This window comes from Ceratosolen solmsi, unplaced genomic scaffold (genome assembly GCF_000503995.2).
Source record: "Ceratosolen solmsi marchali unplaced genomic scaffold, CerSol_1.0 scaffold6, whole genome shotgun sequence".
Classification (NCBI taxonomy): Eukaryota; Metazoa; Arthropoda; class Insecta; order Hymenoptera; family Agaonidae; genus Ceratosolen; species Ceratosolen solmsi.
This window is the reverse complement of record NW_011948414.1, coordinates 6284226-6302846: the sequence shown is the minus strand read 5'-3', so window position 1 is coordinate 6302846 and position 18621 is coordinate 6284226. Positions and strand designations below refer to the sequence as shown.

Sequence of the window (18621 nt, the reverse complement as noted above, 5' to 3'; positions counted from 1 at the left end):
CTGTACTGATATTGCATTAAGGTTCGATGAGTCGTCGTTATGTATTTCATTAGCATCGAGTCGAGATATAATAAAGTTATAATAGATTCTATGCTGATGAAAATTCACTCAGTCGCATTGTATATTAATCGTCAAGCCATCAGCGTAGTGTAATTATTTAAACAAATACATACGCTTAGTATCAATTCTATTCGTAAAACTATTATGCTTAAGAAATAATAATAATTGATAATCGATCGTTTGGCATTCTAAATTTATTAAACCCTCGATCGATATAACAGGTTTAATCGTTAAGGATACTGTATTTAGAGATCTTACCTTTCCGCCAATGTAAACCGGCGTCCAATGTATGGGATGATCGCGTTGATAGAGAACCATAGGTCTTGCCAAAACTTTGATGTACTCGAAAACTTTGCTCTTTATTTCGTCCATACTTTTTATCATTGTATAATATCCTAAAAGTAAAATTCGTAAGTAGGTGTAATGAGATTTCAATGACATATTATGTCGTCGCGGTAATGTGAATTTATAGTCGAAGCTAATGGAGAAGCCGTTAAAGTCTTATTAATCGACGAGTTCTCGGGTGAGAAGCGGGTAGAAATTATTTCTAATTTGTTTATCTAATCAATTTATGTAGTCAAGTGGGCAGCTAGAATTCAATTGTTATCGCACTGATAATCGAAAAATCGTCGTAACGACGATTGGCAATGCGAATGGCATTTGCCGGTATAATATAAGCCCAAGTATAATTGTTGATCCTTGTATAATAATAGGATTAAAAGATTTTAACGCCGTTATGCATTGATGAAGCCTGATGAAAGGGCCGATTATTAAATTAAGAATCCCGCTAATAACGAGAAGTGGAGGGATCGGCGAGCGATCGAGCTCGAATAAAAAACTTGATTTAATTAATCGAAAAGCCTTAAAACCCTTGGTCGTACCTTTGTTGCTGCAAGACATTGTGCGAAGCTCTTGACTATTGTCACCTCCCACGACGTACGTGAATATCCGGACAGGCATGTGGGGTGAATTGTAGTGCTTGATAAGTTCTACCGGTGCAACGTCGCTCCTCGACGTTATCAGTATGATCGCCTGGTTACATTGGCTGCCCTGCGACGATCTGTTGTACTTGTGCAGGATTTCGAAGGCCGCGCTGAACGCTGCCGAGATATTGGACGTCGATTCGCCCGTCAAGTTGTTCACGGCCGTCTAAGCAGATAGATGCGAGCGATAAAGCTTTTGCAGAATCATCCAGTGGCATTTCTTGCTCATTCGCGGCTATTCTCATTGGTGCGCGCCTTTACACCTCGCGGAGCTTTTTCACTTATTACCGCACTTATCTCGCCCGTCGACGCTCCGCTCGCTCGATCAACGTCGGCATTGCCAATGCTTATCGATTATTGAGACGGGGAAGAAGGACGTTTGAGTAATGAAGTCGAATGGGCAAAGGAATATGTATCTTCCATTTTGAGCGATTATACGAGCGATTGTACCATTGTGTGGATCATAACATTGACCCATCTCGTTTGTAAATATCCTGACTATACTCCAAGCGATTTCAATTGGACGTGATAAGAGTTGAAAACGTTATGTTAAAATATGTTATTGATCGACTTGTCCCTTAAAAAGCTTTATCGTAATGTGACCAACAGCGGCAATAACTATTCTCATTCTCTAATAGATAGATAAATATTTTCATTGTGCTGTTTTTGTTTCTGTTTTTTTTGTTTTTTGTTTTTATTTTTATTATTACGGGGATTATTAGCATTTACTCGACAGCATTCGCTGCGAGCCTAAGCTGGACAACTACCTACCTTCAACTCCTTAATATTCTCGGGCGAAGCAACCATCATAACGTCCTTGAAGCAGGTTACGATCTCCTTGGCACTTTCGCCGTAGCGGTAGACGTTGACAAAGTCATTGGGTCCGAGACTATCGAGAATGGCATTTGTCGTGGCGACGATGAGGTTACGGCTTTTGCTCGAATAGAGGCTGCTGCCGTCGACGAGGATTGCGAGGTCTTTGGGCGAAGTGGCCCCCCCAACGAACCACTCGGACAGCCGGAAGTCGTCGACGGGGCGCACGCGCATCGGTCCATTCTGCACCGGCGACGTATCCTCCGGCGGCCACGACATTGCTGTGTAAAGACGATGATTAGCGCCAGAATTCAGTAATCGATTTATCAAATTTACGAAATGAATGGCCGACTCTTATTTTTGCGATTGGGACCGCCCTAATTCCAATAAGAATCATCAAGATCATTATGAAATTGACGAATCGGCGCAGTTCATCACACGACCTACGTTTATTAATCAGCCATTATAGCCAATCGATAAATCACTCATAAATCGAATTAGTGCATTAATAATCACGATTATGGCTATTTATCCTCGTGTAATTATCCTCATGGAAACGTTATTTAAACTGAATTTTTTTGATCGCTTTAAAAACAATAAAAAAAAAAAAAAGAAAAAAAAAACAATAAAAAAAAAAAACAAAAGTAAAAGAAAGAACTAAAAATGTCATTGCATGATTTCGCGTGACATCGTATCAGTGGCAATGAGAAAATACAAAAAAGATCTAAAATTTTAAAGGAGTGACTGAAATAGATAGACTAATCGTAGTGAATTAAGTTGTGCGAATTTCAAGATTCTAAGTGGAAAGCGATAATTACTCCGTTCACATCGATATTACATTTCGGCCATTTGAAGCTCGGACAATTTACTGGATTTTCTATTTTAAGCAAAAAGCAAATAAACAGGCACACCAACCTGCAATTGCACTAATATTAAGAAGCAAGTTGAGGATAAACTAAAGTCTTTCTTTCTTTCTTTCTTTCATTTTGCTTTATTTTTTCTTCTTTCACTTTGTATAACGAACGTTCCAATTCAATAAGTGAATAAGCAAATAATAATAATTCATTTATTCGATTATCAAGGAGTCAATGTTTCGTGTGCCGAGTACACAATTTCTCCTCTAAACATTCGTAAACCGAAAAAAAAAAAAAAAAAAAAAAAAAAAAAATGCAGAAAAAAATGCAGAAAAAAAAGCAGAAAAAAAAGCAGAAAAAAAAGCCGAAAAAAATCTTCATTGAGACGACAAAGAAGCAGCGCTTGTCTTCTCTTTGATAAATAATAGTAAAGTTGACGTATAGCTCGAGGGGGATGGGGGTGGGGGTGGAGAAGGATAAGAGTGTACAGGGACAAAAGCTTACCGGGAAAGCGTCGTAAGAAGCCGGATGTCGATCCGAAATACTGCCAGGAAAGAGTTGGGTCGCTCTCGTAATTGTTGACGAAGAGTGGATCGAGGTATTCGCTCCATTGAAGGCCGGACGCCACGTCGGATTCTTTTGTGGTTGTGGGGCGTGTTGGGGCGGGAGCGACGAACAGAGAAAAAAAAAGAAAGAGAGGTAAATAATACATTGGAAGATAGCTGGAGCACTTGGACTTGGTTCGAGTTGTTTGATGTAAAAGGCTTAGCTGTAAGCGATTAGCTTAGTTGAAGCTAATAGTTGATGTTGACGTTTACCATTCGTTCAACGTACCAACTCTTTACTATTATTATGGTAGTATGGTGGTATATGTGATTATTTAAAATCATATACACACGATGGTATGAAAATTATAATTAAAATGCATGACGTTTATTGTCGTAATCGTACCTCCCTCATGCCGACACACACACGCATACACACACGCACACAACGCACAACACACCACACGCACACACGCACACAACACACACACACACACACGCACACGCACGCACGCACGCACGCACGCACGCACGCACACGCACACACACACACAAAAGAGTCTTCTTTTTTTCTTTTGTTTTTTTTTGTTTTTGCTATTTATTTATTTATGAAAAATTACCTTAATCTATGAGAGAATTCTCGTTTAAACTATAAATTAGTTTGCCATTATATGAAAAGTTAATACTATTATGATTTTAAAAAGATTTTGGATGTAAGTTGATGAAAAATATTCAACATTTAACAATACGTTAAATTAAATACAAAATTTTACTATTTTACCAAAGTCAAGCGATCTTTTAATGTTTATAAAATTTCATTATATTTTCAAGTAGCGTTGAAATTTATCGTATTTAAAATTCAAAAGAAATATTAAAAATTTCGTACTAAATATTGTGTATTAAATGTGCTATTAGAAGGCATAATTAAGAAATGCGACGCACGATGAGCGATAATCGAGATCGTTAAATTTATTATTAATTCTTTGGTATGTAGTTGAGGGTAATAGTGTTCAGTGATTTATGAAAAATTCATGTGCATTGTTAAATTAATATTCTTAAGTATTTGTTTGTTCAATAGAATTTAATAGATTTCTCCGCTCATCTATCTGACAGAGAAAATATGCAGCGAAGCACTTTTAATTCGGCCGCTTGTCGTTGAATTTGACAAGTTTTCGGATATCGGATAGCAATGTATTGGAGTGCCCTAACACATTACAAGGAATAATAATGTAAAATCATGATACTAATGTGCATCGAGCTCGAGTTTCCCCCACCTGTCCAAGCGAATCCCAAGCGTCATTGTAAATGAAAATGCCGAGAGCCAATAGTAAGTAAAAGGGCTCTCTCGTTCTCACCTCCTTAGCTCCTTACCTGTGTCCTTGACCCCGGGAGGCATGAGGATAGCCGACAAGCTCAGGTTGACCGCGATGTGGTCGAAGTGTCGGTTACCCGTGAGGGACATCTCGCGAGCTCCAGCCACGAGTTTGCCGTCGTCGGTGAAGAGGTTGATGCGGTTGCTCGCGTAGTACTTGGACGAGGTTGTGGCCTCCTGGGTCACCGAGACCGCGGCCTGTTCCGCGTTCTCCATTAGTTTCTGAAATGCCCGTGGTGACCTTGATTGGCCGAGCGGTCTAATGGAGGAGTAGCGGCAAAGAGTTGCTACTATCGCCGTGAGCTTGCGATGCTTTTATCGTTTTGTTTTTGACTTGATAAGTTCTTTTTTGTTTTCTTTTTCTTTCTTTCTTTCTTTTTTTTTTTTTTTTTTTTTTTTTTTTTTTTTTTTTTTGCGGCTGCTTAGCGTGACGGAAAGAAGCGCGGACGAATAATTTTTTTCATTCGACTCAACAAGTGCGCCATTTTAAAAACAATTTCTACCGAATGCAGATACACTCTCGTATCTCGAATTGCACGAAAATTTTCCGTTTGCCAATATTTACGGAGCTTCGCGCAAACCTTTTCATCTCTAGCTCCAGGCTCCATTCTGTTTCTTACTTTTTTTCTTTTGCAATAGCTAGTGATACTGCTGTCGAGACATTTTTCATGATATCTAATTAAACTTGACTGTTAGCCACTTAGCCAGCAATTCAAACGAGATTTGCATAATTATAAATATATTAACGAATATTAAATTATAATTGACGATTCTCGTTAAATTATTGATGTTCGTTAAATAGTTGCCGAGCCGTTAAAAAATACATTTGTTTTAAAATTAAATAATATAAAAGACGATTAATAAATGGGCGAGAAGGCCGATATTCTTCTTATCTTTTATTATAATTTATAATTAAGGAAGACGTTTTTTTCTCTCGTTTTTTTTTTTTTTTTTTTATATAAGTGAGCGAATTTGTAGGCTATGTTTATAGACAAAAATTCAAATTGATTGGTACAATACATAGAAATAGATTTATCGATAAAACTAATATTTCCTCCTATAAAATAAACTTTAAATAAATGTAAATAAAAATGAAAAAATTTTCCATTTCCCCCACAATTTACACGTGTGAAATATATCACTAGGAAACTTTGTGTCTATCTATCCTTGCAAAAAGAATCTTACGTATTTTGGTGGAATAAATGTTTTTAGACCACAAGCATGTGCACGCGCGCAAACATATGCATCCGACCACACAAACAGACAAAGTCATTATCTTCACTATTTCTAATCCTTGGAGCGTTGAATCTTGCGCGCATCAACGCCTTTTCCGTGTTATTACGCTACTTTGCCTAATTAGGGCAATTTTCATTGAAATAAGGGCTTTTTGCAAGCATAATGAGATATTCTTGCTTCGTGAATAATGAACAATTCTAAATATTTTTATAATTATCTAACTATTTAATTAAAGCAATAGTAAGTTAGTAAATTCTCATAGTAAACGGATTTATTGTTTACGATAATCGAATTGTGAATAAAATACGCCGCTGCTACGATATTTAGGAAATCGATGCTCTCACGATAAATGATTCATTGCACTTGGGCTTATTTCATAAACGGCTCGCTCAGTCTTACATCGTAAGGAAAATTTTTATTTTATTACCATAACTGCATTCATTTTGAAATCCAACATATTCTTCACCTCTGCTGCCATTTCCCTCACAAGCACAAGTCCATCCTTTCTGACAACTGCGGCATTCGAACTTAGATATTTCTACGAATAAAATTTGAGTATCTTATTAAATCTTAAAAATAAATTACTCTCGATTAAGCTAATATAATAATATTCCGTTTCTATTGCTATTTAAATTTAAGGTAAATCGTTCGGAATAAAAGATTAATTACTGATAAAATAGTAGGTACGTTTTGAGTAAAACACTCAAATAATCATAAAAATAGATTATAATTTTATTTGATACTATAACATTATTACGATATTTTGTTTTGGAAATTAAAAATTTCGCTTCATTAATATAAATAGTATAATAAATCAATTAATGCTATAGATATAAAAGATAATAATCTATTATTGCACAATTACTATTTGATATAGCAATGATTCAAGTTTTGCGTAGTGAAATTTTCTATTTAATTCACGTATTTTTGCGAAAAAGCGAAAAACCCATAAAATGCAAATATAATGATAATCTTTTTATCTCCAATTAGAATATCAATAATATTTATTATCTTATCTGTTATCTTAAAATTTTTACCTTCTGTATGTCGTTCATTTTAGTTATCAATCTCCCGAATTCCCAAAGATCGACTCCGAATCTCAAAGCCCAATTTCGAACTCTGTAAAAATATAAGCAAGTGAAAGCTATAAAACAAGATATAAATGATATGTGGATATCATCTAATCATTGACATAGTATAGATTTCAAATATCCAAATATCGCTTAGTGGTATAATCACAAATGACGCGAGAACGAATTGAAAAATGGAATTACATAGGCATCGCTAGGTTCGTCAAGCAGATATTATTCGTTGTGAAAGCAAAAGTTCGCGGCTTCGATTCTCGGCTGAGTAAAGCTTTTTTCACCTCATTCTCCACCTCAAAAGTAATTTTTATTTACTACATCAAACAATAATATGTATATATGCGTGTGCGCGTGCGCGCGCGCGTGTGTGTGAATTTGCTTTTCTTTTAACCAGAAAGCAAAGTGAGATATTTTGAAATTATGAAAACTAAACTAGTCGAGTGACCTAAATCAAACTTTTAGTTTGTTTTGAATTATGTCTGAGTAGTGAGTGTTCGTATGCTAAACACGTCACATTTATTGCATGACCTATTTGTAGAACAATCCTTTATAATTTGAATAATGGAATAAAAATATCCTTTATGACATTGATGCTTTTAATACGATAGAAATTTACTTTATCTTCCATATTATTGATTTGAATTTGAATTTTTTTTTTTTTTTTTTTTTTTTTTTTTTTTTTTTTTTTTTTTTTTTATAATGAATATGGAAAGGAGTTAGAATTTAGAAAAAGATTAATTAATATTTATAAATAATTTTTAAAATGTTTGCTTATTATCAGTTTCCTTCCTTACTCTTCCTATTAAATACAATGTCATATGAAACATAATATAATTTTTTAATTATGAATAATAATAATAAAAAAAAAAAATTTTTAACACAATGTTTTATAAGTGAAGAGAAAGCTTTTATAGAAAAAAAATATAATAAATATAAATAGTACTATATATATACCAAAATATTGCTTGTACTGATTAAATTAAATAAAGTTTTTTAATGGTGACATTAATGAATTGTATTTGAGATTCTAAGCGGATATATATATATATATATATATATATAAAATTATATCAATGAATGAATCTTATGAAGCAGTTTGAAATTTACTCGTATGCGAGAAGAAATATTGTACAAGACCAATGAGAGATTTATTCATTTATCGGAGATTATTAAACCCTAGCTTCGATTATTTCAATTTTCCGTCTTATCAAAGCACAATAAGGAACTTAAAATTTTGATATTTTATAATTAATAGAGTTTTCCTTACACTCAAGATATTGTATGTATTTGCCTAGTTTATTTGGCTACAAGTGACGTGACCAATATTAATAATTAACATATAATTGTATATGTTAAACAATTTTTTTCATAAATCTCTTTATAATGTTTCGATTGTTCCCATTGTCTTTCGAACTATTTCGAACTGCTGTTCAAGTTCGTGTAATTTAATTAAAAGTTACTTATTTAAACTTGCTTCTTCGTGGCGTGTATCGATGCCGGCTTCATAGCCTGTGGGAGTAAAGTTGGGACAATAGAATTATCCTTGAGTATAAGTAAGGATCAACTAATTAAGGCGTAATCAAATAAGATCGATTTCATATATATATATATATAATATTTTTTTTTTTTTTTTTTTTTTTTTTTTTTTTTTTTTTAATAAATTTATGAAGCAAATTAAAATATTGTCATGGAAAACTATTTGATAATGTAACGTGCTTATGAGACTTTTCCGAGTATCTTTCTTAAGTACAAATAATAAAATTTAAAGATAAAACGAAGTAGATCTTTTACAATATTCATGTATTTTATCACATAAAGATTCATGAAATTCATTACTATATCTTATAAAAATACGGCATTTATTAAACAATTAATTCTTGCGACTCATAGAATTCATTGAATTTTTGAGATTTTTTTTCTTATTATAAAAAGACGTTTAAACAGACATTTCGAAAAGTATATATGAAAAAAAGTTGTAAAATTTTGAAATTATGTAGTTTCGATTTAATAATTAGATACAAATATCGAGGCAATAGATATTAATTGCAAAATGAATTTTGCATCTATACATACATATATATATATATATATATATAAACATTTGTTCTTTAAATTCAATTTTTTTCCTCTTATTCATTTGCAATTTTATTCTATTTATAATAATTACAGGATTTCACGATCTTCCTACTATTTATATTTATTCTAATTTATAAATAACAATGATAAGATTCTCAATTAAAATATTTGAATCGTAGCCATTTTCAATATTAAATCTGCTAAAAGATTATTTAATGTTTCGTCTCTTTTTGTCCTTACTTTTTAATTAGAAAATATTAAACTTGTTGATACGATACGTAAGAGAGAAGTTTCTAGCAAACGAATAAAATGCATTTTCCAGATATTAAGTTCTTAAACTCTTAAAGTAGATTAGCAAATTTGTCAAAATCGCGATATCGATAATTTCCTTTAATCATTCGTGTTCAACGAAATTGGAAAATAAAGCAGAAAATGAAAAATTTGTTCCTCGTTTTCCGAAAATTCAATAATTTCTACATCTACATGGAGAAAATTCCCAAGACCTACGACATTTCACATTTTACAAGCATTCGTTGGCATCGGCCGCGATGTCTCCGTTCCCCGCTCGAACCTACTTTGAATTTCTACGGTGGAGAAACGGTGGAAAAGTGTCGACAAGAGAAAAAAGCACAAAAAGCGATGAAATGGCAAGACGTGTAAACTTTTTCCTTCCTACGAATAATATTTTCGTTCGAGCGTGGCATAAGCGCTTTATTCGCCGTGTTTAGGAAAACAGAAGCGACCCGGCCTCGTGTTTGCTATATATAAAAGCACAGTGCGGTGCCTCGGGGTGTGACGGTGGGGATGGGATGCCGATCTTTTTGGGGTGTAAAACTGACCTCCCATTTTTCCTTTAGTACGCAGCGGTCGAAATTGTAAAACTCGAGATCTCCGTCCCTTGAGATGCCGAAGTTTAAAGTTTAAAGTTGATAAAGTTTCGCGGCATAAATTGCGTGTCTGTTAGCGCCTGCACGGATACGGCTCGGTGGTCGACGCAAAAAAAGGCACGGAGAGTACGAGAAAATTGTGGACGAGAGAGAGAGAGAGAGAGAGAGAGAGAGAGAGAGAGAGAATAAGGAAAAGTGCCAGGTTGAGCGTTACAACGACCGCGTTTAGTGGAGAATGAAATTTCTTAAGACACGTATAAGCATGCATGCGTGAAGTTTTTCGCGCTAGAATAAAGATCTTTGAGATTGAAGTCGTGAATTGAAGTAATACATTACTCACGAGTAATCAAGGGGATAAGGAAGCTTATTACGAATTTACAAAACTCACTAATTTCTGGAATAATGGATTTAATTACGAACCGTATATATTCCATTTACACAACAATTAGCAATGAAATGAATTATTCTTTTTCAATAAGTTAAGTCGGCACAAAATTTTGAAACTAATGGAGTTCTAAAGATGTAATTAACAGTATTAAAATAGAGATGAATGAAAACTTAACTTTAACTATGTTCTAATATTAGAATAAAGACGATTGGATATTTCATTCTAAAATTAAAATGCGGATAAATTAAATCATTTAAATATTTAACATATAATATTTTGATGTACAAAGAAATAAATTAATTAATTGCTATTCGTTAAGTGTAGGTTAAGTAAATATAAGAGTTTCTGAAATTAATGTGACAAATGGAGAAGAAAAAAAAAAGGAGAATCAAGAGGCAAAAAGTCGTTGAAAATAGTAGCAGCATTAGCATTAGTAAAAAAATTTTTTGTTCTTCCTTTCATGAAAGTATCCTTTTGATTTTTTTTTTATCCTTTTATCTGTTTTGTACACTGTTCGTTTTTTTTTTTTGAACGTTTTTTGAAGAATTAAAAATAAGTTTACAATTAGGTTAATAAAAAATTGAAATTATTTAAAAATCTGATTATCTTATTTCAAGATAAACTTAAATGAGTTTTCACCAAGTTGCCCTTAAGTTTCTTTACCATTGGAATAATTTGAACATTTATATTTCTAATACTTTCTTCTATAATACAATTAAAATTATCCTTTAACTTTTATAAAGAAAAAGTTATATCATAACGTCAAATTTACATAAAAATAAATAAGAAAAATAACATATGAAAAATTGTACAACGGCTGAAATTTATGTAAATTCTTTGCTCACGTAATATTGATTCATTGTCTTATTTACATTTTAGCCTCTATTGTTCAGAATATTTTTACTTAATTGAATTTCCAATTTACTAAAAGATTTTTTCAATAAATAGAACGAAACTTAAAAAGTGCGATGTACCTTTAAGATAAAAAAATGTTTTTATCCGAATACATTTTCATTATTTAAAAATAGTTGTTTTTTTTTTTTTTTTTTATTTAGTTTATTCGATACTATAATAAAAATAATAAAAATAATTCTGTTCCCCATTCATCAATTGTCATAAAATCTCGTAAGAAAAAGTTTGTCGCATTTGCATGAAATTCTTAACTTGATTTTTAAAATTGATCGACAGAGGTACTTGAAGTGGAGAATTGGAATAATGGAAGAGAAGAAAATGACAGATCCCTTAATTTTGTTACAAACTTTGTTAAGGGTCACTTTACGCCGCTCCGAAACTTGAACAGTCAAATAGAAAAAAGATCGAATGAAGGAGCAATGGAGAAAAGAAGAGAGAAAATGACCGATACGTAATTTATACGACTAAACTTTAAAGCTTCCGAACTTTTTCTGTGCGCTTAAGCTGTCATTTTTTGTTTCTCCTGTCGCCGACATTTCTTTTTTTTCTCTCCTAACATTGCATTCATCCGGCACATACAATAATATAAATATACGTGTGCGTGTGCGCGCGCGCGCGCGCGTGTGTGTTTGAATATGCTGATCCTTGTATTATCGAATGCATTTTTCTTTTAGATACTCCGTACTTTTTTGATTGGATAATTATGTAATCATGACATTTTAGATATTTATATTATAACGAGTACAAGAGAGAATATTTTCAATTTTCAATCTTTCAATCTTAGTTCTTTTAATTCTCTCTCTTTATCTCTCTCTTTATCTCTCTCTCTCTCTCTCTCTCTCTCTCTTTTCGTTTGATTCTTTCCCTTTATTATTTTTCTCTTATTTCACTCTATTTAACTATGTTATATAAATGTTAGTTTAAAGTCATTAGATTTATTTCATTTTGTGCATTCTCTGTCGAGAACAAAATGATAAAGAGACAATACTAAGCTATACTTTAATAAACTTATATATCAATTACCTATCATATAATATCATATATAATAAATATTATTTAAGAGAAAACAAAAATTAGTTTTGAGCAACGATGCAGTAAACTTGTTAGTTTTAATACATTTTCAATTACATGAAGTACTAGAACTTTGAATGTATATTCGAAATGCATTAGTAGCATTGATTTAAAGTAATAAATTGGCAGTTAAAATGGCATAATTTTGAAATATCTTATCAATTATATTGTAATGTCAATATTTTGTAAATATATGGGAAATATTGGAAAGTATTTCAATAAAAGCGTATCTTGTCATGGGAGAAAAATTAACATTTTGTATTAATAAAGTATATTATAAAGTATATTTTGTATTAATAAAGATAAATATGTAAGTAGTATATGAAATTAGTATATGATTTTTAATTCTTAATTAATGAATTGACATTGAGTAGTAATCTTGAAAATAAAATTAAAAAAATCTGATTCACTATACCTTTTAATATTTGCTCGTTTTTGAACTTTTATTATTTGCTTTTCGAATTAATTCGACGATTATACACGCTTGTTTTAACTCGTACACACATGTAATACGCCCGCATTTATATGTGGCTACAAGTATTGAAGAGGCTTCGTCTGTATGGGACAGTGATGACGGAGAAGGGAGGGGTTTCACCAGAAGGTCGCGCGTTTGGAATTTCACGCCCTGTCAAGCTACCAGCGACTCGTCCAAGCTTTACATCGACACACTATCTCACACACGTACGAGCGCACATCTATTAAGTATGCATCAGCGCGCGCGTGTGAGTGCGCATTTAGCCATTGAATTGTAAGGTGAACATCTTAGCGGACCGTTTCTGTCTACCTAGATGCTCGTTTATATTTACGCATCGATTGGTCTGCCCATCAGATATGGATAGTGGATACAATTTTGGTAATGGAAACAAAATATGTCTGCTAAACTTGTAGGTGATGATGTATTTACGATTTGTATATTTTATTTCCAATATAACTCAAATAACACCGATTGATATCGATCATTTGCTCGTGTTACGTCTTACCGGCATTTGAAAATTCATCGATTTAATATGAATAATTGCGTGAGGCATTATGTTACTTGAAAATCGTAATACTTTCTCGATTAAAAAGATTTTTATTTAATTGGTTCATTAACCATCTATTTCATTGTTATTATAAAAATACTTTTCGAAATAGTACACTTAATATTTAATTAATTAAGGAATGAATAGTACAATAATACTAAACTTAGAATGAACTTAGAAAAAAAAAAAAAAACAAGAGATTATTTTTCATATAAGTTGTATGTACATTAGTGACGTAAGTATTAATAAACACGAAACGTTTATTTGAACAAGCATTTAAGTATTTTTAAGTCACGTAATCGTTTACCCTCGCTAAATGATACATTAACGCAACAAATTATAATTTTCTTTCGTTTATCGAAATTGTCCGACTCGTTCAAAACTTTTACATTTCTTGCCGCGGACATTAATTATTTATCTTCTATTGTTATTCACATTAATAATAGAATCGTCGAATTAAAATAAACAAATACGAAGTTATTTATTTACAAACTTTACTTTCAAACAAATTTCAATATATTGATCTATCATAAAAAAAAAAAAAAAATTTGTATTTTATATATTTATTGAATATGATAACCGAGCATTAGTAACTAGAATGTTAGATTGATTAATAATTTATGCTTATTAATTAATAAGGCGGGTTAATTTTTTTATAAATTTTCTTATTGCAAAAAGATTAATGATAAGATTGTTAACAAAATAATTGACAAGAATGCGGGATATTTTAGATATTCAGCCATCACCTCACGAATACACAATAAACTTCGTCGTGAAACTGGAATTTGTAATGCTAGTTAAATAGAAAGTGATATTCATTTTTTCAAGCTAGATGTGTGAACATTTTAATATTACCTCGGTACTTTATGTATATTATCGTTGTACCTCGTCAACAAAAGGATCGTGAAATCTACGAGACTTATCATTTTCATGGCTTATAGTTTTGCCTATTCATGCCGTCATTAGTAGAAGCTACTTTAGAGAATAATTTATGAACACAATTATTCCACTATGTCATTCTTTCTCTTTAATGCTCTACATATAAAAGTTCCAAAAAAATCTGTTAATATTGTAATGGATTAATTTTTTTTTTAATTATTCTATGGTCAGCTATAATTTTTTCTAATCGTTCATTGTACTTTATACATTTCGTACATTGCAGTTTGATGATCATTTTTTATTTTGCAATTTACCCAATGTAACGCGTATCATTTGTAATGCCGACAGATTTTTAAATAATTTAAACGTTTATATTCCCAGCATAAACATTCGATTTTAGTATCTCATTACTATAAGAAATAAATATTTCAATAGCTGTATTACGCATACTTAGGCATATTTAGTTCATCGGTTTTCACTTAACACTTAAATAGTGCAGTAAAGACTTGAATAGTACATCAAGAGCAATCCAAGTATTTACTTTATTATCATTATTAATATAATGTTTATTTCAAGGAAGAGTTATTCTTTTACAGATTTCAAAAGTTAATATTGCAATTTAACGATTCGCTAAAATAAATAACTTGCAATGAAATTAAGTACATTTATATATTATGCTCGGTCGAATGAATTATTTATAATGTTCGATTCACGAAAGTAACAACACTTTCTCACATTGGGAATATTCACAATCAATTAACAAAAAGAATTTTGTAATATTTAATGAAATTAATGATTTTAATTATAGGTATAATACAGTAGTGATTATTGCCAACTTATTGCATTAGAACATTTAGAGCTAATCTTGTAAAACTAATTTTATAATCGATAAATGATACCACGATGGTTAAAAAATAAAAAAAATTGATTAGTGTAATAAGCAGCCATTTATGAAAAAATACGGTAAATTAACCTACACACGTATGCATAATAATTTTATTACTTTTTCTAAGCCGATTGTTTTATAGATTAATTTGTTTAATTAAGCGTTACTTAAGAACGTGGTGACGAAACAATAAAAAGATGAAATTTTAGAACTTTTTAACGGTAAATTCGTCTAAGAGATAAAGGTGGCAATTTCATCATTAAATATAAATAAATATATGTTTGTGCGAATGAAACGAGAAACGAGAAACGGGAAACGTGAATGCGTGTGCGTGACGCGTGTGCGTGTCGGGTGTGCGTGTGTAACGATAAATCGTGACCCTTGCTACAAGGTAAATGTATAACATGCCAGCATTTCAAGTACGAATAGTCATTTGAATTCGGTAGGATTTATCGCACTACAGAAGCCAGGAATAATAATATCGTAATTCACTTACTGATTATGTGGTATATCTTCTTCCTGCTGCCTGCTGACGTCGACGTTCAGCAGAACGAGCAACGCGAGCCACATTACGGCCCTCATCTTCTTCTTCTTCTTCTTCTTCTTCCTCGTCCTTCTCCACCTCCTCCACTGCTTTGCAAATGACAAGTTAGATACACTGAAAATATATCACTCTTGCAAAAACCAATGAGACTTTCACAGCCCCGTGTCTTATGAAAATTCTCTTCGTAATATTTGCTTTGCACCGCTTCTGTTACGTCTTTCTTTCTTTTATCGATTCATTCACGAGAGATATGACTTGCCCCAGCTCATTCAATATTCTTTCTCATCACAGTTCGTTTGTTGACACTTTTGCCGTCTTCTTCTCTTCGTCGTATTGTTCCGTTGCTCGAGCTAACACGGATGCTTAGATAACAGGTCACTTGAAAAAGAAAATCGAGAAAAGGGAAACGGTGCTGTGAGCGCAGATGATTAAGAGAGACAGAGCTTTACTTTCTCATTAATATGTAAGAGAGCTTCGTTAAGATGCATGCACGCACTTATATACACGTAAGCATTCGTACGCAAATTCAAATTAATTATATTGGAATAAATTGCGGGTACGTGCATACGAGCACACGTTGGCCCACGTTTCGCGCACGCACGCGCGCACGCACGCGCGCACGCACGCACGCACGCACGCACGCACGCATACCCGTCCCGTAACCAAGCATATGTATACGTGAATATAGTGATGCACACCCACACCCCTGTACGCGCGAGGACGTATTTACCACGCACGCAATCAAGTACGCGCGCACGCACGCGCGAACGCACGCACGCACGCACACGAATGCACAGGTGGGGAAAAAAAAAAAAAAAAAAAAAAAAAAGAAAAATGAACAACAAACAAAACAAAATAAAAGAATAAAAAAAAAACAAAAAACAACACACAACGAGTGTATGTTAGAGTATATACAAGGATCTTATCTCGACGTACTACGAAAGCCGATCGATTCTTAAAAGGAGAAGGATATAGGGTGGGAGCGAACGTTAGGGTGGTATACGGGTCATCTCTCTCCCTCTCCTACCTCTCTGTCACATTTGGGGCCGAAGAGAAAGCGAGCGCGTTGTGTTGTCCGCAACACGGATTTATCAGCGAGCAGCGGCTTTGTTCATTCTCATCCGATTCGGGCTTCGCTCACTCCCCCATCGCTCCACGTACACACCAGCAACGTCGGTGCTGACGTTGGTGCGCGAGTTGTGGCGACCCTACTGGAAGTGACTCGACGCCGAGGATGCGCGAGTAGTAGGAGCCGCGTATGACCCGGCGTATGCACCGGATGCCAGGTGGCCACGGCGCACGACATTTGACATTGGAGCTTCTAACTCAGGGCCGGCGATCGAGATGATCGAGAAGTTATTACGCGATTTATTCGTAATGTCAGTTGATAGCGAGCGCGACAATCATTTGCTTGAAAGGCGGTGACGATACGTTATGTCACCGGAATGAAATTGTTAGTAGCCGTGAGACGTCGAGGGGAGTATAATGATAACGAGCACGGATTTGTGTAGGGGCGCGGGTGTACCTGCAGAGATCAGTTTGGATCGTCAATTATGTAATCGTCTAGCAGAATGATGGGCTTCGAGCCGAATTAAACCGGTTATTCGTCGGCGCCGCTGCCGCCGCCGCCGCCGCCGCCGCCGCCGCCGCCGCTGCCGCTGCCGCTGCCGCTTCCGTTCCTCGCGCTCGCATTCGCAATTATAAAATTGCGGAAATAAGGGGCTTCGGGAGGCCGAGGGCGAGGAGATAATTCCTGACAGTCGCGCAGCACCTCGGGCGTTTACGTGCTCGCAGGACGAGGAGACGGGGTGTACGCTCCGCGCGCACAGGGTCGGACGCGCGCGCGTACGTGCACGCACTCGCTAAATGCACTAGCAGTAAAACCAGGGCAATCTCAGCTGAAGTCCAGATCGAGTATTGGCAGCGACTTCCTCTCGTGTGCTCGTCCTTCCGCTTCTCCTTTTAAGGATTCGCGTCGTTTTACTCCCTGCTCGTCATGGCTCCGCGGGATGTTTGCCTCGCAGTAATGAGAGACACGGCGATAGAATATATACTACTGCGAGGGTCGCGATAAGAGGCCGAGGCGGTGGCGTTGGCACAAGCACGTATCCTTGGGAGTCTCGCGACGAGGAGGCAGAGCGCGCGCGCGCACATTACTCTTGGTGCGTCTACACTCCGAGGGCGACCGACACGGGCGTTTCGGACGACGGGGAGGTGGCGGTGGCGGCGGTAGCGGCGGTGGCGGTGGCTGTGGCGGCGGCGGCGGCAGCGGCGGCAGCGATTGTTGGGGTGTGGGCGGGTGTCGGTGGGACGGGGGTAGCGCCGGACGCGGGGTGGGGAACGAGAGGAAGGTGTACGGAGAGGGAGTCAGAAGCTGGGAGTGCTAGGCTACCCGGTGCGCGTCCGTATGCGCGAGAGTAGCTTACTCTAAGTAAGAGTGAGAGAAAGAGAGAGATAGAGATAGATATATATATATATATATATATATATATATAGTGTGAGAGAGAGAGAGAGAGAGAGAGAGAGAGAGAGAGAGAGAGAAACAGAGAGGAACAGAGAGTGAGACAGAGACAGGTAAATAGAGAGGGAGCAGTGGAAGCTCAGAGGGGATGGAAGTACGGGCTTTCATGGCGAATGCAGTACAGCCGCGCGGTTGAAAGGGTGTGAGAGAGAGAGAGAGAGAGAGAGAGAGAGAGAGTGAGAGAAAGCGGCGAGGGGAATAAGAGGCGACAGTGCAAAGAGAGGAAAAGCAAGGGAGTATGTTTAATACCGATAGTATATGCTATCGGAGGGGGAGCACTAGAGGAGGAAATGTGAGGTAAGGGTAGGAGGAAAATCGAGGACTTATTAAATGAAGATTATTGTAAGCAAAACCAAGTCGAAAGGAAGAAGAAAAGTAGAAACTGAGACAGAGACGGAAATAGAGAGTGAGAGAGTGTGAGAGAGTGTGAGAGAGAGAGAGAGAGAGAGAATGAGTGAGAGCGAATGAATGAGAGCATATACGAGGG

At 35.1% G+C, this 18621-nt stretch overlaps 1 protein-coding gene across 1 annotated transcript in view; it reads right to left on the bottom strand.

Annotated features, from left to right (window-relative positions):
* stol (voltage-dependent calcium channel subunit stolid) overlaps window positions 1–15668 on the bottom strand; it is a 28110-nt gene extending 12442 nt beyond the window's left edge. Inside the window, exons 1-8 of the mRNA XM_011506743.1 lie at window positions 15566–15668; window positions 6901–6982; window positions 6291–6401; window positions 4627–4849; window positions 3215–3346; window positions 1815–2137; window positions 942–1209; window positions 319–455 (exon numbers count right to left, since the gene is read on the bottom strand). Of these exons, the coding sequence (XP_011505045.1) occupies window positions 319–455; window positions 942–1209; window positions 1815–2137; window positions 3215–3346; window positions 4627–4849; window positions 6291–6401; window positions 6901–6982; window positions 15566–15651 (1362 nt within the window). The 5' untranslated portion in view covers window positions 15652–15668. The remainder of the gene's footprint in view (window positions 1–318; window positions 456–941; window positions 1210–1814; window positions 2138–3214; window positions 3347–4626; window positions 4850–6290; window positions 6402–6900; window positions 6983–15565) is intronic.
* Window positions 15669–18621: the final 2953 nt, after the last annotated feature.